Genomic DNA, 22330 nt, shown 5'->3' with positions numbered 1-22330 from the left:
ATTTTACAATAAAATGTACACTGGCATCAGTGTGCATTTATTGTGCTGAGAAGTTTGATACCAAACTTCCCAGTTTTCAGTGTAGCCATTATGGTGCTGTGGAGTTCGTGTTTGACAGACTCCCAGACCATATACTCTTATGGCTACCCTGCACTTACAATGTCTAAGGTTTTGTTTAGACACTGTAGGGGTACCATGCTCATGCACTGGTACCCTCACCTATGGTATAGTGCACCCTGCCTTAGGGCTATAAGGCCTGCTAGAGGGGTGTCTTACCTATACTGCATAGGCAGTGAGAGGCTGGCATGGCACCCTGAGGGGAGTGCCATGTCGACTTACTCGTTTTGTCCTCACTAGCACACACAAGCTTGTAAGCAGTGTGTCTGTGCTGAGTGAGGGGTCTCTAGGGTGGCATAATGCATGCTACAGCCCTTAGAGACCTTCCCTGGCATCAGGGCCCTTGGTACCAGAGGTACCAGTTACAAGGGACTTATCTGGATGCCAGGGTGTGCCAATTGTGGAAACAATGGTACATTTTAGGTGAAAGAACACTGGTGCTGGGGCCTGGTTAGCAGGGTCCCAGCACACTTCTCAGTCAAGTCAGCATCAGTATCAGGCAAAAAGTGGGGGGTAACTGCAACAGGGAGCCATTTCTTTACACAAGCCCCCCCCAGCCCACAGGCCAGGAGACTCAGCCAACGCTGGAAGAGTCTTCCTAGTCTGTCAGGCGAGGAAGAGTAGAGGAAATGGCTGGTTTGTTGCAGGGCCTACTCTGCCTTACATCCTCCTGTTCAGGTCATTCCCTCTGGGGAACTGACCCACTTCCACAGTGATAGGACCTAGTCTGAACTGCCTCTTGTCTGTGCTTTTTATGTCTTCACCCATTCTCTCTATTTTGAGGTCAGAGGTATCCACCTCTGCTAATCTTATCTTAGCCAGGGTCACCCCTAGCTTACCGAAAGAGGTTACCCAGAGCTGGAGTAACCCCACCATGACCAACAGGGTCAGGGGGCCTAACTTGTTATTTGGCATGGGGTCAGACCACCATGCCAAGGATAGTGCAGCCATAAAGGCTAACACCCAGCAGAGGCCACTGACAGCTGTCAGTGCCCAGAACCACACCTTTAGCTCTTCACCTACAAGGGAAGGGGCTAAGTTACAGGCTTCTTTGGGTTCAGGGTGCCTGTCTGCTGTATTAGAGTGGGGGGTTACCACATCTTGTAGTAAACACCCTTCTTCCACTCTTTCTTCTGTTAGCTGAGGAGCCACCCACTCAGGCTTAACAGTTGCCTGACTGGCCAGGACTTCTTGTGGGTCAGGTTGGACTTTATCAGAGCCATTTTTGGAGTTCTCCCCTACTGGAGCAGAATCTCCTTGGCTTGCTGGAACCTTGGCTAAAGGTTGTCCACCTTTCCTACTCTGTTTCCTTTTCTTTTTCCTCTGGGGCCTACTTGCATTTACTGCAGAGGCAGGCACTCCAGAATCCTTGGGAGAGGACTGGCACTGAACCAGTTTCTCTCTTGGGCTCTGACTAACCTCTGGGTAGTCATTTCCAAGGAGACAATCAAGGGGGAGGTCTGTACTGACTACTACCCTTCTCCAGCTAAGAGTGCCACCCACTTCTATGGGCACTAAAGCCACAGGCCTCTTAGTGACCCTATCTAGGCTAACTCTTACCCTGGCAGTCTCACCTGGGATGTACTGGTTTGAGAGCACCAGCCTGTCATGCACAATAGTGTGACTGGCACAAGTGTCTCTCAGGGCAGTGGTTGGGATTCCATTCACCAGTAGGTGGTGGAAGTGTCTACTTCCCTCTGGAATCTCCAACTCACCTGTTGGGCCCTGTTTCCAGTTGAAGGCTAGGAAGACCTCCTCATCTGAGGAGTCATCTCCCATGGCTACACTGGTTACCCCAGGAATTTTGTTCTGGGGTTTGTTTTTGGGACAAGAAGTGTCCTTGGTGTGGTGCCCAGACTGTTTACAGTTGTGGCACCAGGCCTTAGTGGCATCCCAGTTCTTACCCTGGTAACCACCTTTCTTTTGGGTTGTGTCTTGGGGCCCACCCACCTGTTCTGGTTTTTGGGGGCCTATAGAGGACTCTTTTTCTTTGTTTCTAGTGTTACCCACTTTCTCCTGGGGAGTTTTTGTAACCCCTTTCTTTTGGTCACCCCCAGTGGAAGTTTTGGTTACCCTAGTCTTGACCCAGTGGTCTGCCTTCTTTCCCAATTCTTGGGGAGAAATTGGACCTAGGTCTACCAGATACTGATGCAACTTTTCATTGAAGCAGTTACTTAAAATGTGTTCTTTCATAAACAAATTATAAAGCCCAACATAGTCACACACTTCATTTCCAGTTAACCAACCATCTAGTGTTTTTACTGAGTAGTCTACAAAATCAACCCAGGTCTGGCTCGAGGATTTTTGAGCCCCCCTGAATCTAATTCTATACTCCTCAGTGGAGAATCCAAAGCCCTCAATCAGGGTACCCTTCATGAGGTCATAAGATTCTGCATCTTTTCCAGAGAGTGTGAGGAGTCTATCCCTACACTTTCCAGTGAACATTTCCCAAAGGAGAGCACCCCAGTGAGATCTGTTTACTTTTCTGGTTACACAAGCCCTCTCAAAAGCTGTGAACCATTTGGTGATGTCATCACCATCTTCATATTTTGTTACAATCCCTTTGGGGATTTTTAGGATGTCAGGAGAATCTCTGACCCTATTTAAGTTGCTGCCACCATCGATGGGACCTAGGCCCATCTCTTTTCTTTCCCTTTCTATGGCTAGGAGCTGCTTTTCCAAAGCCAATCTTTTGGCCATCCTGGCTAACTGGATGTCCTCTTCACTGGGGCTATCCTCAGTGATTTCAGAGGTGTTGGTCTCTCCTGTGAGGGAACCAGCATCTCTGACTATTATTTTTGGAGTCAGGGTTTGAGGGACCCTGTTCTCCCTAGATAGGACTGGTAGGGGGGAATTTTCCTCCAAGTCACTATCCTCTTCCTCTGAGTTGCCACCCTCAGAGGGGTTGGCCTTTTCAAACTCTGCCAAAAGCTCCTGGAGCTGTATTTTGGTAGGTTTGGGGCCCATTGTTATTTTCTTTATTTTACAGAGTGACCTTAGCTCCCTCATCTTAAGATGGAGGTAAGGTGTGGTGTCGAGTTCCACCACAGTCACATCTGTGCTAGACATTTTGCTTCTAAAAGTTGGAATACTTTTTAAGAATCTACAACTGGTTCTAGAATCTAATTCAAACTTTTACAAACTTTTAAACTCTAAAAGAAATGCTAAACAGGATCTAACACAAGGCCCTAGCAGGTCTTTTAAGAATTTAGAAAACTTTTCAAATTGCAAAAATCAATTTCTAATGACAATTTGGGAATTTGTCGTGTGATCAGGTATTGGCTGAGTAGTCCAGCAAATGCAAAGTCTTGTACCCCACCGCTGATCCACCAATGTAGGAAGTTGGCTCTGTATGTGCTATTTCAAAGTAAGGAATAGCATGCACAGAGTCCAAGGGTTCCCCTTAGAGGTAAAATAGTGGTAAAAATAGATAATACTAATGCTCTATTTTGTGGTAGTGTGGTCGAGCAGTAGGCTTATCCAAGGAGTAGTGTTAAGCATCTGTTGTACATACACATAGACAATAAATGAGGTACACACACTCAGAGACAAATCCAGCCAATAGGTTTTGTTATAGAAAAATATCTTTTCTTAGTTTATTTTAAGAACCACAGGTTCAAATTCTACATGTAATATCTCATTCGAAAGGTATTGCAGGTAAGTACTTTAGGAACTTCAAATCATCAAAATTGCATGTATACTTTTCAAGTTATTCACAAATAGCTGTTTTAAAAGTAGACACTTAGTGCAATTTTCACAGTTCCTAGGGGAGGTAAGTATTTGTTAGGTTAACCAGGTAAGTAAGACACTTACAGGGCTTAGTTCTTGGTCCAAGGTAGCCCACCGTTGGGGGTTCAGAGCAACCCCAAAGTCACCACACCAGCAGCTCAGGGCCGGTCAGGTGCAGAGTTCAAAGTGGTGCCCAAAACACATAGGCTAGAATGGAGAGAAGGGGGTGCCCCGGTTCCGGTCTGCTTGCAGGTAAGTACCCGCGTCTTCGGAGGGCAGACCAGGGGGGTTTTGTAGGGCACCGGGGGGGACACAAGTCCACACAGAAATTTCACCCTCAGCAGCGCGGGGGCGGCCGGGTGCAGTGTCGAAACAGGCGTCGGGTTCGCAATGTTAGTCTATGAGAGATCTCGGGATCTCTTCAGCGCTGCAGGCAGGCAAGGGGGGGGTTCCTCGGGGAAACCTCCACTTGGGCAAGGGAGAGGGACTCCTGGGGGTCACTTCTCCAGTGAAAGTCCGGTCCTTCAGGTCCTGGGGGCTGCGGGTGCAGGATCTCTCCCAGGCGTCGGGACTTTAGGTTCAAAGAGTCGCGGTCAGGGGAAGCCTCGGGATTCCCTCTGCAGGCGGCGCTGTGGGGGCTCAGGGGGGACAGGTTTTGGTACTCACAGTATCAGAGTAGTCCTGGGGTCCCTCCTGAGGTGTCGGATCTCCACCAGCCGAGTCGGGGTCGCCGGGTGCAGTGTTGCAAGTCTCACGCTTCTTGCGGGGAGCTTGCAGGGTTCTTTAAAGCTGCTGGAAACAAAGTTGCAGCTTTTCTTGGAGCAGGTCCGCTGTCCTCGGGAGTTTCTTGTCTTTTCGAAGCAGGGGCAGTCCTCAGGGGATGTCGAGGTCGCTGGTCCCTTCGGAAGGCGTCGCTGGAGCAGGATCTTTGGAAGGCAGGAGACAGGCCGGTGAGTTTCTGGAGCCAAGGCAGTTGTCGTCTTCTGGTCTTCCTCTGCAGGGGTTTTTCAGCTAGGCAGTCCTTCTTCTTGTAGTTGCAGGAATCTAATTTTCTAGGGTTCAGGGTAGCCCTTAAATACTAAATTTAAGGGCGTGTTTAGGTCTGGGGGGTTAGTAGCCAATGGCTACTAGCCCTGAGGGTGGGTACACCCTCTTTGTGCCTCCTCCCAAGGGGAGGGGGTCACAAGCCTAACCCTATTGGGGGAATCCTCCATCTGCAAGATGGAGGATTTCTAAAAGTCAGAGTCACCTCAGCTCAGGACACCTTAGGGGCTGTCCTGACTGGCCAGTGACTCCTCCTTGTTTTTCTCATTATCTTCTCCGGCCTTGCCGCCAAAAGTGGGGCCTGGCCGGAGGGGGCGGGCAACTCCACTAGCTGGAGTGTCCTGCTGGGTTGGCACAAAGGAGGTGAGCCTTTGAGGCTCACCGCCAGGTGTGACAATTCCTGCCTGGGAGAGGTGTTAGCATCTCCACCCAGTGCAGGCTTTGTTACTGGCCTCAGAGTGACAAAGGCACTCTCCCCATGGGGCCAGCAACATGTCTCGGTTCGTGGCAGGCTGCTAAAACTAGTCAGCCTACACAGATAGTCGGTTAAGTTTCAGGGGGCACCTCTAAGGTGCCCTCTGTGGTGTATTTTACAATAAAATGTACACTGGCATCAGTGTGCATTTATTGTGCTGAGAAGTTTGATACCAAACTTCCCAGTTTTCAGTGTAGCCATTATGGTGCTGTGGAGTTCGTGTTTGACAGACTCCCAGACCATATACTCTTATGGCTACCCTGCACTTACAATGTCTAAGGTTTTGTTTAGACACTGTAGGGGTACCATGCTCATGCACTGGTACCCTCACCTATGGTATAGTGCACCCTGCCTTAGGGCTATAAGGCCTGCTAGAGGGGTGTCTTACCTATACTGCATAGGCAGTGAGAGGCTGGCATGGCACCCTGAGGGGAGTGCCATGTCGACTTACTCGTTTTGTCCTCACTAGCACACACAAGCTTGTAAGCAGTGTGTCTGTGCTGAGTGAGGGGTCTCTAGGGTGGCATAATGCATGCTACAGCCCTTAGAGACCTTCCCTGGCATCAGGGCCCTTGGTACCAGAGGTACCAGTTACAAGGGACTTATCTGGATGCCAGGGTGTGCCAATTGTGGAAACAATGGTACATTTTAGGTGAAAGAACACTGGTGCTGGGGCCTGGTTAGCAGGGTCCCAGCACACTTCTCAGTCAAGTCAGCATCAGTATCAGGCAAAAAGTGGGGGGTAACTGCAACAGGGAGCCATTTCTTTACAACTGCGCTACCCATCAGTTTATAGAATCCACCTATGTCCGCGGGCAGTGAATCTGATGGAGGTAGAGGTGAAGGTGTGGGAATGATAATGATCCCACTCATTTTGTAGCTGAACAGTCATCTGAATTTCTCCTCCTCTGTCCTTTTCTCCTCCTCTGTCCTTTCCGCCACTGTTGATCATGGTGTAACTCTAGGAATTACTGGGGGGAAGCATAGGTGGAGGTGTAGAGGGTGTGAAAGCCTGAGATGGTGGCTCTGATACCATGTCTGGAAATCTTCTTTTACAGTCCTGTAACACTGTTTGCAGATCCTGGACCAGCAAGATAGGTATTTGTAGATTGTCCTGACATTTTTTGGTAATCATAGCGCTGTTAGTGAGACTCAAGCTGAGGAGCGTAATATTGTTGGTAGTATGGGTGATCCTTCTCATAAAGTTCATCTTTGTCATCATCCTGGCATTTAACGAGAAGCTGAGCTGGACTATGTGCAGTCCCGAATGGTCACTTGTCATCATCCGATTTCTCCAGATCCAAGAGATGTGATGGAGGATAGGGAGAGACTTTACTAGGAGAAGTAATGTCTGGAGTAATTGGCCTTTTCAAAAAACTTTTAATATCACCGTCTACGGGCCCGTTGACTGTGTTGTCGACGATGATGATGGCGGTTCAGTCATCGCCAAGGTCGTCGTTGGTGCTGCAGTCAATGGAGTTGCCGTCGATGGTGACGTCTTCATTGATGGTGCCATCGACTGTGGTATTAGTGGAGTTGTCGTAGACGGTAGAGTCTTTGTCGACGGGGCCATCGTTGATGGATGAATACTCGTAGACGGAATGGGTGCATCGACAGCTGTCGTAGGGCTTGCCAACAATGGTCTTGTCAACGAGACAGTAGAAACCGGCGTCATAGTAGGAGTCGTCGATGAGTGCCGTTAGTGATGTCGTCCACGTACATTTTTTGATAGATACGCAGATGGAAGTTCTCCCAGTTTTGTGAGACAGTGTAGCAGGCTGGGAAGAGGCTTTGTCTGACATGATATGTTTTTCTTTTCCTTGGCAGGGTCTTTATGGTGCGACTTGAAGGCCTTCTTACCTCCTTCAGATGTAAGCTTATCTCGCTCCTTTTCTGGATCTTTCAGAAGTAGCCTGTCTTCTGTCCTTCAGCGTTTTTGTAGAAAAAGTTCCACAAATTTTGCAATACTTCACACCTGATGACTTGGTTAAGGGCAGTAAAGGCACTCCCTATGATAATCTTCCACATGTAGACGCTTCTTTCCACAGGACTTGCAAGCTTTCCTTTTGGAGGTTTCAGACATGTTGAAGATAAGTAAGCTCAAGAAATGGAATAAGAATATCTGAGCAAAGCTAAGGGAGACTTCAAATGTGTGGCAGTAAATATGAGGATAACAGCCTCTCTGGGGAGTATTCTGGAGGGTGCGGTCGCCTGATTAGTCATGGATCAAGTTTGGTCCTTTTTACAAAAGGGCATGGATAGGTTATTAAAGACATTGTTCACTGCCATTAGGGCTTATGATAATACATATTTCTAAGGTATGGTACCGTGGGACTCCCATGTCAACGACGGGGAATGATCCAAAAATGTGAATCTATGAAAGATCCAATACTGGACAATCTCCTTTTTGAATTTGTGGGATAACCTCTTGCTGAGTTGTCATTTTGAATTTTTGAGCCTTTATGAATTTGTTCATAAATTTTAAGTCCAAAATGGGACGCAAAGTTACGTCTGATTTCAGTATTGGGAAATGTGTTGAGTAGTTTCGCTGATTGATTTCCCTTTCAGGCACTTTTTCCACTGCTTCCTTTCCCAGCAATTCCTCTGAGTAGACGGGATGTTTCATCCTTTGAATGGACCTTTTATCTAGGTCCTTTTGCTGGAGGTGTTCTGATTAGTTCTATGTAGTATTCTTATTTAATGATGTTTATGGTCTAATTGTCTGTTATCTTACTCCACTACTGAAGTAAGTTTTTTATTCTTCCTGTTGTATCTGAGAGGTTTTGATGCCAAGTAGAATCAGTTAGAGGTGGGGGTTGTTCCTACTCTGAGGCTGCGCTCCTCCCTGTGGAAGTCCGCAAAAGGACTGTCGCCCTTACATCTGAAATTGCCAATTTTGAGATGTTGTCTGATTGGCTTGTTCCTTGAAATCTTTCATGTGGGGATGTAGTGGAGAAACTTCCTCTTCCTGTTGGCCTTCTAACAGCAGCTGCTCCTCCTCTTAGGAGGCCTCTGAATTGAGGAGTTCCCATAGATTTTGCTGTGTCGTCCTTTTTTGGTCACTGTAAGGTATCATCTACAGCACTTCCAAAAAAATGTTCACTAGTGAATGGTGCAGTGATATTTGTCTTGACTTCTGGATTAAAACCTGACACTCTTAACCAAACATGGTGTCGTAGTGCTGTCACCGCCATCATCTGAGGGTTAACTGTATCTGTTGCATCAAAAGCTGACTTAAGGCAAGTATTAAGGCTCGAAAATTCATAAAATTGTTACTAGACCTTGAGTAACTCGAATAATCTACTCGACCTAACTCTAATGTACTTGACCCCGTGAACTTGTCTCAAATTGAGTGATCCTAGGCAAATATTTTATTTTATAGAGTCTCCTTTTCCTTCGTTCTCACACGAGTACACCTTCAAGTATGCGAGTACAGCATTTCTGCTGTACAAAAAACCTCTGATTAAATAGACTAAAATGTTTGCTCCATGTATAATAAGATCTAGCCCACATATTGGGTAGACATGATCTGTGACTTGTATTAGTCTACTAATAGTATTGCAATCAGGGCAGAAGTATTTCCCAGTTTCTGTTTAAACACTCACTTTTAATAAATATATCACTAAAGCATGATGTGGTAGCACACTGTCATTTATAGACAGTAGGTTTTCAAGATAAGTCCACAAACCTTCCCACTAACTTGCAACTTTACTGACAGAACTATCTAGTGTATTAATTATCTGTACATAATAGCTTTCATGAAACATTTAGCATTTGCATATCACCAAGTAGTGTTCTTATTTGTTTTCATCCCATTAAAATATGTTTTCCCATCACATTGAAGATAAACAAAAATAGTCTTTCACAGTTACTGACATACATTTTGAAATGGTTGTACAGATGACTTAGTTATTTAAATGTTGTGTGTTAGGAAAAACCCACACAGCTGTTCACTTCACACTTTTTATAGCAGGTCAGACAGGTCACCTTACAAGATCCTGGAACTCTGCAGTCAGAATGAAAAAAGAAACTGACTTTTGACTTCCGTCTGAACACAGAGCAAATGTGACAAGAACAAGATTGAAAGGTGTCTCTCATTTACTGAGTAAACAGAAAACGTGTTTTGTCAACTCGCCCTAATGGGTGAGTAGGCGCTAAATATAGCACAAACTGCTAAAATATTACTCACCATAGTAGTTGGGCGAGTAGATTTTTCGAGGGCTGTATTAGCTACATTTTTACATTCAGCAGGCAGTGGCGCAGCCCTTTTTTAATACTGCTCAGATAGATGTTTCATGAGCTCTGCCATTTCGTCCCATTGCTGGTAAGCGTACCGATTGAGCAGAACATTGGAGTTTGCAATTCTCCATTGATTTACTGGACCTCTCTCAAATTTCCTTCAAACCAGATCCATTTACTTGCTTTCCTTATCTGTTGGTGGACCAGGTGTAGTTAGTATGTTAGCCACTTTTCCTTGTAGTGGCTGCAATGATAATGTCAGCTGGAACTGTTTCCTTTATGCAGAGAGGATTTTGGAAGAATGCATATACTTTTTTCAGCTCTTGGTGTAAATGCTCAGCAAGCTGCAGGCTCCATGAAAGCCTGTCTCACTTGATCTAAAATCCTTTGAAGCATTGGCAGAAACTGTTTTTTTGTTTGAGAGGGCAGTAATGTTTCCACTACGAAGCAGGACTGTGCCTTCTCCTGTTCTAACTGCACCCCATATTTCTCAGACGCATTCTTAGTAAGATTTTGTATATTACAATGTCATCTGGGGATGAAGGTCTTGAGGGCTACGTGGCAATTTCCCCCTCAGGGCAATCAGTCTCAATCAATCAAACAGTATTTGCATAGCGCAACACTGTCACTCCTAGGAGTATGTGGGTTCAACGACTCTGTTGAAGAGCTAGGTCTTGAGTTTCTTCCTGAAATACACCTGGGAGGGTGCTTTTCGTCAAACAGGGGGTAGGTCATTCCAGGTCTTGGAGGTGATGTGAAGGAGGGACCCAAGCTGCGGGTGTGACGTATGCAAGGAGTGTGTGCATGGGCTAGTGAGGTGGAGAGCGGTTGTCTTGCGGGTCAGAAGTTCAGTTGATGATTGATGTAGGCCAGTCCTTGATCATGCAGAGCTTTGTAGGTATGCATGACAATCTTGAATTGCCACCTTTTCTGGATGGGAGCCAGTGGAGGTTTCTGAGTTGAGGGGTGATGGGGTCTGTTTGAGGAGGTCCTAGATGAGTGTGGCTGCAGCATTCTGTATTATCTGAAATCCTTTGAGGAGTTGGTTGGAGATACAGGCGTAGACAGCTTTGCCGTAGTCAAGGCGGCTAGTGATAAGAGCCTGGGTTACTGTCTTTTTGGAGTTACCTGGGATCGGAAGAATCTGTGGAGCGTGCAAATGGAGGTTGTAGGAAGCTGGGTTCTGTTTGCAGTACCCCACCACTTTTTCCTAGTTTATGATGCAACTTTGACTGAGGTGCACTGGGTTCCTCCCAGCCAGGTCTCCAATGCCAGTGTTTCTTCCTCAGAACAAGACACCTGGGCACTTGATCCCTAAGTGACCAGGCCCTGTAGCACCTCTTTTAAGTCCCTAGAAAGTGGTATCTCTTGTAACCTAGGGCCTAGACACTGCAGAGGGTCCCTGAAAGTTGCAGCACAACTTATGCCACTCTAAGTGACCCAGCACCAAACTCAAGCAGACTGCCATCAAAGGTTGAGTGACAAGGTGATCCCTAAATGTGAAAACATGACAAGGCACACAGTCTGTGTACCATCTCCCTTAAGCATTGCAAGTAATATTTCTAAGTCACTCCTACAGCATGCCTTACAGCCTGCGCAGGGTGCTTTAAATGTGTGCGCATGTCTGCAAGAGCAGATATGCCCCTGCTATGTCTTTTGTCGATTCTCAGACATAGTATGTGAACAGTGAAGCCATTTTAAATACATTTGCTAGACACTGGTCACTATGAGTTTCCCAACTACATGATGGCTGCACTGAAAATAGGGATGTTTGGTATCAAATGTCACGTATTAAACCCTAATTCCACTGGTAGATTTATTAATACATGCAGCCAGAGGACACCATAGAGGTGCCCCCTGTAAACCTACTGACTGCTGGTGAACTCACTCACTAGTTCTACCACCAACAGATGAGATCCTGATCACCAAGGGAGAGAGCCTTTGGGTAAGAAGTTGGCTCTGTATATACTACCTCAAAGTGGGAGAGAGTGTGCACAGAGTGCAAGGGTTCCCCTTAAAGGTTGATAGTGGCAAAAATAGATAATGGTCTATTTGTGGTAGTGTTTTCGAGCAGTAGGCTTATCAGAGGGTAGTGTTCAGCATTTGTTGTACATAGACAGGCAATAAATGGGAATACAGACTCAAAGACTAAACTTCAGCAAATAGGTTTTTATATAGAAAAATATTATTTTGTTAATTCATTTTTAGAACCACAAAATTCAGATTGCAGGTAAGTACACTAAATGTAAGGTACTTTGCATAGTAATACTTAAGACTTTGAACCAAAACAGTAATGTACACAGTTTTTCATAAAATGGCAATAAGCTATTTTAAAAGTGGACAGTACAATTTTCAACAGTTCCTGGGGGAGGTCAGTACAATTTAGTTATTACGGTAAGTAAAGCACTTACAAGTTCAGTCTCCAGGGCATAGGTAGCTCACGGTTGAGGGTGCAAGTCAACCCCAAACACCCATACCAGCAACACAGGGCCAGTCAGGTGCAGAGGTCAAAGAGGAGCCAAAATAACATGTGCGCTTATGGAAACAAGGGGTGTTCCGGTTCCGGTCTGCTGGCAGGTAAGTACCCGTGTCCTTGGAGGGCAGACCAGAGGGGTTTAGTAGAACACTGGGGTCCCCAAGTAGGCACAAAAAACACACCCTCAGCGGCACAGGGGAAGCCGGGTGCAGTGGGCAAACAGGGAATCAGATTTTCAATAGGATTCAAAGGAGGGACCGGGGGGGAGGGGTCACTCAGATGCTGCAGGCAGGGCACTGGGGGGCTTCTTAGGCCAGCCTCCGATTGGGCAAGGTTAAGGGCCATCTGCTTATCACTGCTGCACTGGTGGTCGGTTTCTCACGGGCCTGGGGGCTGCGGTTACAGAGCTTCACCAGGTGTTGGTTATCTTCATCCCGGGCAGTCGCGGTCAGGGGGGTCCTCGGGATTCCCTCTGCAGGTGTCGTCGTGGGGGTGCAGAGAGGTCAGCCAAGGGTGGACATGTGAGAGTCCTCTCTGGGTCGCTGGTTTGTCTGGACACGGGCCAGGGGCGTCAGGTGCAGAGTGGTGGGGACTCACGCTTCTGGAGTGAGGTGAGAGTCCCTTTAAAGATGGTTTCTTCTTTCTTGGTTGGACAGGTCCGCTGTCCACGGGAGCTCTTGTTCCTTTTTAGTTGCAAGGCAGTCCTCGGAGTCGACAGAGGTCGCTGGGACCACAGGAGGTGTCGCTGGTGCAGTTTCTCTGAAGCAGGTGACAGTCCGGTAGGACGGAGGTCAAAGCAGTTGTCATCTTCCTTCTTCTCTGCGGGTTTTTTTTTATAGCTAGGCAGTCCTTCTTTGTAGGTCGTCAGGAATCTGAAGAGCTGGGTTGAGGGTCAACCCTAAATACTAAATTTAGGGGTGTGTTAGGGGTAGAGGGCAGTAGTCAATGGCTACTGTCCCTGAGGGTGGCTACACGCCTCCTTGTGCCCAATCCCTCTGGGGAGGGGAGCACCTACCTATCCCTACTGGTCCTAATCCTCCAGAGCAAGATGGAGGATTTCTCAAGGAGGGGGTCACTTCAGTTCTGGTCACCTTAGGGGTGGACCTGGCTGAGGGGGTTCTCTCAGTATCCCTCCGGACTTGCCGCCAAAAGTGGTGGCTCGTCCAGGGGGCAGGCATCTCCACTGGATGGAGTACCATGGGGGCATTGTAACACCAGGTCTGAGCTTTTGAGGCCCACTGCCAGGTGTTACAGTTCCTGAAGGGGGAAAATGGAAGCACCTCCACCCAGTGCAGGCTTTGTTTCTGGCCCCAGAGAGCACAAAGGCTCTCACCCCGGGGCATCAGAAACTCGTCTCTCAGTGGCAGGCTGGCACAGACCACTCAGTCTTGAATGACGAATTGGGTAAAATACAAGGGGCATTTCTAAGATGCCCTCTGTATGCATTTTTTAATAAATCCAACACTAAAATCAGTGTGGGTTTATTATTCTGAGAAGTTCGATACCAAACTTCCCAGAATTCAGTGTAGCTATTATGGAACTTTGGAGTTTGTTTTGACTCCCTTACCATATACTTAATATGACCACACTGTACTTACAATGTCTAAGAGTAGACTTAGACACTGTAGGGGCATATTGCTCATGCAGCTATGCTCTCATCTGTAGTATAGTGCACCCTGCCTTAGGGCTTTAAGGCGTGCTAGAAGGGTGATTTACCTATGCCACAGGCAGGGTTTTGCGTGCATGGCACCCTGAGGGGGATGCCATGTCGACTTTGCCTTTTTTTCTCCCCACCAATACACAATCTGCAAAGGCAGTGTGCATGTGTTGGGTGAGGGGTCCCTTAGGGTGGCACAACACATGCTGAAGCCCTTGGGGACCTTCCCTGGTCACAGGGCCCTTGGTATCACTGGTACCTTTTACAAGGGACTTCTGTGTGCCAAGGGTGAGCCAATTTTGAAGACAATGGTACATTTTTAGTTAAAGAATACTGGTGCTGGGGCCTAGTTAGCAGGGTCCCAGCACACACTCAGTCAAGTCAGCATCAATATCAGGCAAAAAGTGGGGAGGTAACTGCAACAAGGAGTCATATTCCTACAAGAGGTTAGTCCTGACAGGCACTGTAGGCAGATCTAGGTCCAGGACCCTCAGCTGCCCTACGCACCACCATAGCAGGGAGCATTCTCCCTCCTCCATAGCCACCATAGGAGGTGAGAGCATGCCAGTATCTGGGGAAGTTTACATTCCAATGGCCTTTCCTAACTCCTCATACCAGTCAATTTGCTTCCACTGAGACTACAGAGGGTCCAGAGACCCCTCCCATTCCTCACCAATGTCTGGCAGATCATAGAAAGAATCAGGCAATGATCTGGCACCTGCTGGTGCCGTTGGAGCCAGAATTGAAGTTGTGTGATACCGGTCTGGCTTTGGATCATCTGGTATTAGAATGGGGTTCGCGCCACAGGTGGGCGCCGGTGACATGGGGAGCGTCTATGTTGGGAGGAGGAGGAGGCCCTTTGGATTATCCCGCTTTGTAAATCTATTGGTGTCAGGTCTCATCTTCATGCTGAGAAAATTTTCAAATCTGTCCAAGTAGTTTTTCCAGTGGCAAAATTTCTCGAAGCAATCTGGCGCCTTAGATTAGTTATTTTAAAGAAAAATACAGGGTAGTCAATTTTTATACTTATTTATGCATATCTACTCACTCGTGATGACCAATTTTGCATTTCTCCTCCTAGCACAAAGTTATTTTTCTACTATATTATTGAGTATATATTGATCCTGGGAAGTGGCCCCTTGCTGAGGGGACCCCCTTATTGTTAAGAGACTCATTCTTGATACTTTGGTTGGATTTTAACCCTCTTGTATTTTTTAATTCTCTACTGTGCATGTTTTGTTCGCGTCTTTTATTATTCAACTGTTATTGTTTGTACTGTACTTTTATGGTATGTTTTCTTACTTACCGAAATAAAGTTAAATGATGATGAGGAGGAGGAGGAGGCAGACTGTGGGGACTCTGTCATTCCGGATCTGATATCGGATCCAAGGTCGAAGGCACCAGCGTGGAACTCATGGGTCCCTTGCTGACCCCGCAGGGCTCGAAGGCGCGCCGGCAGGGTCCACCCACTCAAATACAAAATGCATGGCCTCATAAAATTCTGAGTTGAGCCGGGGTTGCTCTGGCTCCTGTAAAGAGGGTGGAGGCTCGAAGTCTGCCCTGGCAACAGCTCCGCAGAACCGTGCCTGGAACGTCTACATTCCAGACTCGCCTCGTCAGTCGACAAGAAAAGTGAAGTTAAAGTCTGCTTGGACGTGTTCTTGTGCCTTTTCCCCGAGTGCCCGGACGACCTTGAGTGGGACGAAGAGGACTTGGGGATCCTGGAACAGTCCCAGGACCACCTCCTCGACCGGGACTGTGACCTCTGAGGAGTCGCGGCAGCCAATGTCGACTGCTGGTCCGCCATGAGCTTCTCGGCCTGCTCCCAAAGCTTTCGGAGGCATACCCCAGCAGTCAGAACACGACTTTGAGTCGTGGTCCAAACACCAGATGCATAACTTATGGTTGAGTCCGTCACTGACACAGCACAGTGGCAGGCACCACACGGCTTGAACCCAGTCTTCCCAGATGTCATCCTTCGCACAGACAACAAGAATCTCAAGACAAAAAGTATAAAAAAAAAAAAATAATAATATAAAAAAAGTCATGACAAAATAGAGGGTAGCTCTATTCCGGATTTGCACTTTAACGACGCAGAAGGAAAAGAACTGATGTACGTGCACCTGGGTGGTGGCTTTATGGGCGACCATGATGTCACAGACGGCTCCAATGACTATGTCACACGGATCCCAACGAGGCCAACAGATGGCACGCATAGATTCCAAGCGGAAACCAGGAAATTCTAAGGTGAGGAATCTGCAGCTAGAAGTCTCTATCAAATTTCAAATTTTTTATCCACGTAAAAGATTAATTCTCTTTTGGGGTTGAGACGGTGTAGTCTTTTTTCTCTTTAGTATGATATGGACGGGGATAACACGTGAGAAGAGTGATAGATTGACCTACGTAAAAATGAGGTGACCACTTCTGGCAGGAAGGCAGTCCTAGTTCCCAACACCAATTTGTCAGGAAAGAAGGAAGAGAAAAGATGTTTTATGCTTAAGGCTTTAAGTTCACTAACTCACTTTGTAGATGTGATGGCCGCTAAGAAAATAGGGCAGGTTGCAAGTACCTGTGTGTGAGGGCACACATGCATGAGCAGAGTTGCCCCTACGGACTCCAGCTCCACTACACTGGACTTAAGTGCAGGGAAGCAATTTTACCAATGTACTGGACACAGGTAACTACTTGTGTCCAGCTACATAATGGTAACTCCGAACCTGGGCATGTTTGGTATCAAACATGTCATAATCATACTCCAATACTGTTGCCAGTACTGGTTGTATGATTCCATGCACTATGAGGGCTCCTTGGAGGACCCCCAGCATTGCTCCTATCAGCCTTTTGGGGTTTTACGGGCAGCCGGCGCTGCTGCCACCCCTCAGACAAGTTTCTGTCCCCCTGCTGCTTGACTAGCTCAGGCAGAGGAAGGCAGAACAAAGGATTTCCTGTGGCAGAGGGAGGTAACACCCTCTCTCCCTTAGAAATAGGTGTTACATGGCTTGGGAGAGTGAGCCTCCCCAAGCCACTGGTATGCTTTGAAAGGCACATTTGGTGCCCTCATTGCATGAACAGGTTTGCACCAGTCCAGGGACGATCAGTCCCTGCTCTGGTGCAAAACTGGACAAAGGAGAGGGGAGTGATCACTCCCCTCTCCCTCACCACCCCAGGGGTGGTACCCAGATCTCCTCCAGGTGAACACTTGATTCTGCCATCTTGAATCTACAATGAGCAGAGGTCCCTGGGAGCATCTGAGTGGCCAAGTCAGGTAAGGGGACCTCATAGCCCCCTCCTGATAGGTGGTCACCCTGCTAGGTGACCAATTCCCCTTCCTGGGCTATTTAGGGTCTTTCTTCTTGGGTGGGTCCTCACATCTGATGTGCAATATTCTTGTAGGACTCCTCTGCATTGTTTACTTCATCTTCTGGCCACTGGGACTGCAATTGGATCCTCTAGGAACCAACATTCTGCAACTTCAGCAACAACTCCGCTCTGCAACATTCTTTCCCAGGCTCCTTCCAGCAACTGCAATATTTTCCCAGTTGTGCATCCTTCTGAGGGTGGCAAGTCTTCAGCCTGCACAAGAAGCAAGAAGGAATCTCCCTTGGAGTGAAGGAGTCACTCCCCTGCATCTGCAGGCACCAACTGCAACAACCACTGGCTGTGTGGATCTGCTCTCCTCCAGAACTGTGTGAAGCCTGCATCACAGTTGGTGGTCTGAAGTAGTCCCCTTGGGTCCTCTCTACCTGCTTTCCAACTTAGGAGATGGTAAGCCCTTGCCTCTCCTTGCAGGACAGTACCCCTGTGCACTGTGACTCTTGCAGCTACTAGTGCTTGTTTGTACCTCCTCCAAGGGATCTTCAGGCTCCAGGTAGCCCCGGCCTCTTGCACTCTTTTCAGCAAAGCACTGTCTCCTGCCTGTCGCTCCAGCGAAGTGGGACTCCTCTTCAGGTGTGCTGAGCGGGTCTCACTGTGTCTCCTGTGCCTGCTGCCAGTGGATTGCCTGTGTGGGCTGCCTCCTCTTCTTGTGACTCTCCCAGCTGTTGAGCGTCCCCCCAGACTCCCCTCCTCGGGTCAAGTTTCCTGGACCTTGCTGGTCCTCTTTAGCCTTGCAAACCTTCTTCTCCATCTCTCGCATTTGCCAAGGCTTGTTGGTGGTTTTCCAGCACACTAACCGACTGCATCTCTACCGCAGACTTTGTCCATCACTTGTTTCACTTCTGGGACTTCTCTTCATCTTCTGTGCTGCACTACTGACCTTCTTCATCCACCGTCGACCTGGTCCTGCATCCACAGAAGGGTGAGAAGTGGCTCCTGCCACAACCGCACACTCCATCAAGAACCGGACATGGGCTCTTTCCATTGTAGGTCCTCTTCCGTCAGGATCCACCTTTGAGTTCTTCTAGTCTTGGTTGGGTCTTGCATAATCCTTTTCCAAAACCCTCCTGTTAGCTTCGGGGAAAAAACAGGTACTTACCTCTGCTTTCCTGGTCACTGGGGGTCACTCTGGTACTCACCACATGGGGTTCCTAGTTCCTCCACCTCCCTTGTACTGATTCCACTTTCGTGGGCGTGGGACTGCTTTTGACATTACACATTTTTAGAATGTGGTTTGGCCCTCCCCTAGGTTCCTCACTATTTGTTATTGCTTTTACCAATGCTTATTGCTTTTATGCTATTTACTGATTGCTAATGCATATATAATAGTATGTTTACTCACCTCCAGTTGGGGGGTTGCCTATGCAGTATTCTAGCATTTCTGTTACTATATTAAAGTACCTTTATTTTTCTAACACTGTGTGGTTCTTTCAAGTGTGAGAGTGCTGTGTGACCATAGTGGTATTGCATAGCTTTGCACGTCTCCTAGATAAGTCTTGGCTGCTCATCCACAGCTACCTCTAGAGAGGCCTGGCTTCCTAGACATTGCCTACACTTCACTAATACGGGATACCTGGACCTGGTATAAGGTGATAACACCATAGGTGCTCACCACACACCAGGCCAGCTTCCTACAGACACAAAAGCGGAGAAGCTTGCTGGAGTAAGTTGGCAGCCCAAAGTCTTCAACCCGCCACCAACTGCTGCCATGCAGCACTAAGGACCCTGACCAAACACACAAAGTTGCACTGTGCTCACCAAGCCCAGGAGTGTCATCGAAGTGCATCTGGGATCCCCAGAGGATGGGTTGACTATTAACTGCAGGAAAGAAAAAATATGGAAACCAGAGGATCCCTAAGTGGCAAGAGGGCAAGATGCTACACGCCAAGGCTAAACACAAGACAGCATCTTCCCATGAACAACTTACTGCTTTAGACTGAGTGGTCAACGTTCTGCTTTATTTTGTGCACAACAGTCTCAGATGTACTAACTCAGATTTGTCAAGCAATATGAAAACCACAGATAGGGTTTCATCCTTGCCATAGGAAAATAAAATATTTCCTTTTGGAAATGGTCTTAAAGGGAATATTCCACCTGCAAGCTCAGCTCCTCATAAATCTTTCACAGTTACCACAATGGATCCAGAGGATTTCTCTCCTCTGCCAGCAGGTGGCAGAATGGCTCAAAGTCAGCTCCAGTATCTCTCAAATGTGACATCACAGAGCCATAAATGTTGCCAAAAGGCACTCTGGCGTCCGTTCTCGTCAGTTTGTTGGACATGCTGGATGGCCCACTGGCCACACCATTCCAGATTTCGCACAGCCAAGGATCAGCATGCAAATCTGCACTTGTCAACTGGGCGACCAGGCTTTTCCACAGTAAAAACGACAATTCAATGTTTTCACTGCATAAACATGTAAAGTTACATGTTCTGTCCACAAAATATGTTGCACTCTGGCATAGGACTAGACAGGCCTGCCATAGGGGTGACTTACCCATATACCAGGGGGAAATCTGGCTTTGCCATTGCTGATGTCCATAATCCCTGCATAGGAGAAAAGAGCTACTTAGGAAAGTAAAGAGTATGCTCACCCAAAGACCTATACATCACCTGCTCAAAAACAGACGGGAGCCATTGTGAGTGTGTGTGTGTGTGTGTGTGTGTGTGTGTGTGTGTGGTGGTGGTGGTGGGGGGGTGGGGGGGGGGTCGCACAAGTTGCTGCAAAAACAGCAAATTAGTCTGAGCAACCCATAGAGCACAGGAAGGGCTCAAGCAGGCACTGTGTTGTGATGATGCAGAGGAGCACATGATCTGGCCACGGTGTCCACAGTCTCAAGGCTAGACCTAAAAAGGCTAAAAGGGGGGAGGGGGGAGGGGGGGAGGATGTTATGGGAGTTGCACATAAGGATGAGAACATGGGGCAATGGAGAATCACAAAGCAAGAGCAACACTAAGCACAGTGAGGAGCACACAGGCAACAGCACATCACAGAATGCAACTTGGAGAAGAGCATAAGAGGGAGAAAGCAAGAAAACACATGTTAAATGGAGTGACTGGGCAAACAAGTACTTCCCTGAAAGAGATTAGTTAAGAAAACAATGTAAGAGATCATGTGCTAGGGAAGGGACAAAGAAGTTGGACAAGGTAAGCTACTGAATAAGAAGCAAGCAAATGAGAGTAACAAAGCTAAAAAAAAAATAAAAAAAAAAAAAGGTAAGCACTGTTTGGTAAGGTCACAATAGGTCCTTCACAATCAGACAGTTTTACAGTCTGGTAGGCTTTGCATACAATGGTTAAAATGAACTTTGCCGTACCTGGTTTTTCTAGCTTTTCCATTTCATCTGCCCCAGTCCCAGCAATGCAGCTGCTCTCCAAGCCATATGAGGGATCCACTTTTCCAAAGACTTTTGCGGCCTCCTGCACTTTTTTGACGTGTGCTTCGACAAGTTCCAGGGGTACTTCCTCACGAACACGGGAGAACTCCTCTGACAAGGCAAAAAAAACTTTTCAGTAATTTCACCTCTTACAACAAATATTCTAGCCCTGGCATATCACTTATGGCACTTATATAAGCGACTTATGTCGATTATATTGGGCTCAACCCACATTCAGAGTTTTGAGTTGGAAATGCTTTTAGCCTTTACCCCATAAAATCAACTATATTGTGCTGCATTGTTAGCATCACTCACTGCAGTTAAATTAACCTTAAAAAAGTTTCCTACCAGTTCTTTATCCAAATCTGGTCATGGAAAACCAGTGCTATATCCCCAAACTGAAAATAAACGTTTCTGTATCCCCTGCTCCAATCATTTTTTTTCAGCTCCAATACATTAAAAAAATCTCTCAGACAACTCACACTTGTAGCAGCCCATCTTTTTAAAGAAGTCTATCTATTCTTTCCATGCACCATCTCAGCCCTGTTCCAAAGTCCCCAACAGTTTCATTAAAGGAACATAGTATTTCCTTACTCATATGTCCTTAGCCACTATGCTCCACAAAACCACCACTGAGGCTTCAATGTTTCTCCACACACCAAACAAACAATTATCCCCAAAGTCTGTAAAATTTACAGTTCCAAGGAGGCATTTCCTTACACCCGCCCATTCAAAATTGTTCTCAGCTTCCACTGAATAGGCACTGGGCTATGTATCCTATGCCCTTCAATGTACTAGTTGTTGAACGCACCCTCAAACAAATGTTGGTTTTCATTGTGTCACTGAATACAATGAAACTATAGTGTAACCTGCAGAGTTGGTTGATTAAATGGCCATCAGAAATATGAACGAATAATCAAGAAACTCACCCTATGCCACCACACATTTGGTCTAAAAAACAACAGTCATGAAAAAAGATTGACGCAGAAGTTACACACTAACACATGGAAGCTTTTCACTGAAACGGTTATAAGGGCATAGCAGAAGTGGATGTAAAGAAATGAACAAGGGCTATGACAGCTGATGTGGGAGCATAGAGAGTTATAGACCAGGAGCAGGAGGTATCTACAGTGACAACAAGCAGGGACACAAGCAGACACGGGTATTGCAATCTTCATTTGCTCGCCATAGTCATTCTGATAACAGTTAAAAGAATTTTGGATCATCATGCTGATTTAGACTGTAAACAGCTAAAAATGCAAAGCGCTACTGAATTTATTGATGGAAACAACCTTAAAACTACACAAGTGGTAACAGTAAAAGGACAAATGAACAAGAATCCTTAGTGACAGGAGTGAGTACAACATGGCAGATCATACCTAGAGCTGCTTTGGCAGCTGCCGACGCCACCCGGGGATCAACCACAGATGCCAAGAAGGCAACTGTGCTCATGACCGGATTCCCAGACTGACTGAATGGCACAGGCTGATAAGCAAGAGGGCCGAGTGAAGAGTCCGAATTCTCAAGGTAGGGGTCTTCGATAGGAAGCCTGAGAAAGTGCAGGATGCACTCGTCCTGAGTGCGGCTTCCCACATGCTCAGACACCTTATTCCAGTCATCCTTGTACATTTCAAGTGCCTAAAGGGAAGAGGACGAGGATTAGTGTTAGTTCAATAAGCTACTCTGTGCTTTCAAGGGCTGCTGCCTGACTGTCACAATAAATGGCATAAGGATCAACAAGAAATAAATGTCAATATAGTAAAGAAAAACATACTTTGCAACACGGCAGCTGTCTACGCAAGTGGCCCTGCACCATCCACCCCTTTCGAGTGCCCCACGTTCC

The 22330-nt window shown here is 47.0% G+C and overlaps 1 protein-coding gene across 5 annotated transcripts in view; it reads right to left on the bottom strand.

The window, feature by feature from the left end:
• Positions 1 to 22330, bottom strand: part of SMARCC1 (SWI/SNF related BAF chromatin remodeling complex subunit C1) — an 845345-nt gene that overhangs the window by 291514 nt on the left and 531501 nt on the right. For all 5 annotated transcript variants that reach the window (XM_069210868.1, XM_069210871.1, XM_069210870.1 and 2 more), the window contains exons 20-21: positions 21867 to 22125; positions 20428 to 20598 (exon numbers count right to left, since the gene is read on the bottom strand). In XM_069210868.1, the coding sequence (XP_069066969.1) occupies positions 20428 to 20598; positions 21867 to 22125 (430 nt within the window). The remainder of the gene's footprint in view (positions 1 to 20427; positions 20599 to 21866; positions 22126 to 22330) is intronic.

The sequence above is a fragment of the Pleurodeles waltl genome, chromosome 10, assembly GCF_031143425.1.
Source record: "Pleurodeles waltl isolate 20211129_DDA chromosome 10, aPleWal1.hap1.20221129, whole genome shotgun sequence".
In the NCBI taxonomy this organism is placed as follows: Eukaryota; Metazoa; Chordata; class Amphibia; order Caudata; family Salamandridae; genus Pleurodeles; species Pleurodeles waltl.
Note: the sequence above shows the minus strand (reverse complement) of the source record. Positions and strands in the feature narration are given on the sequence as shown.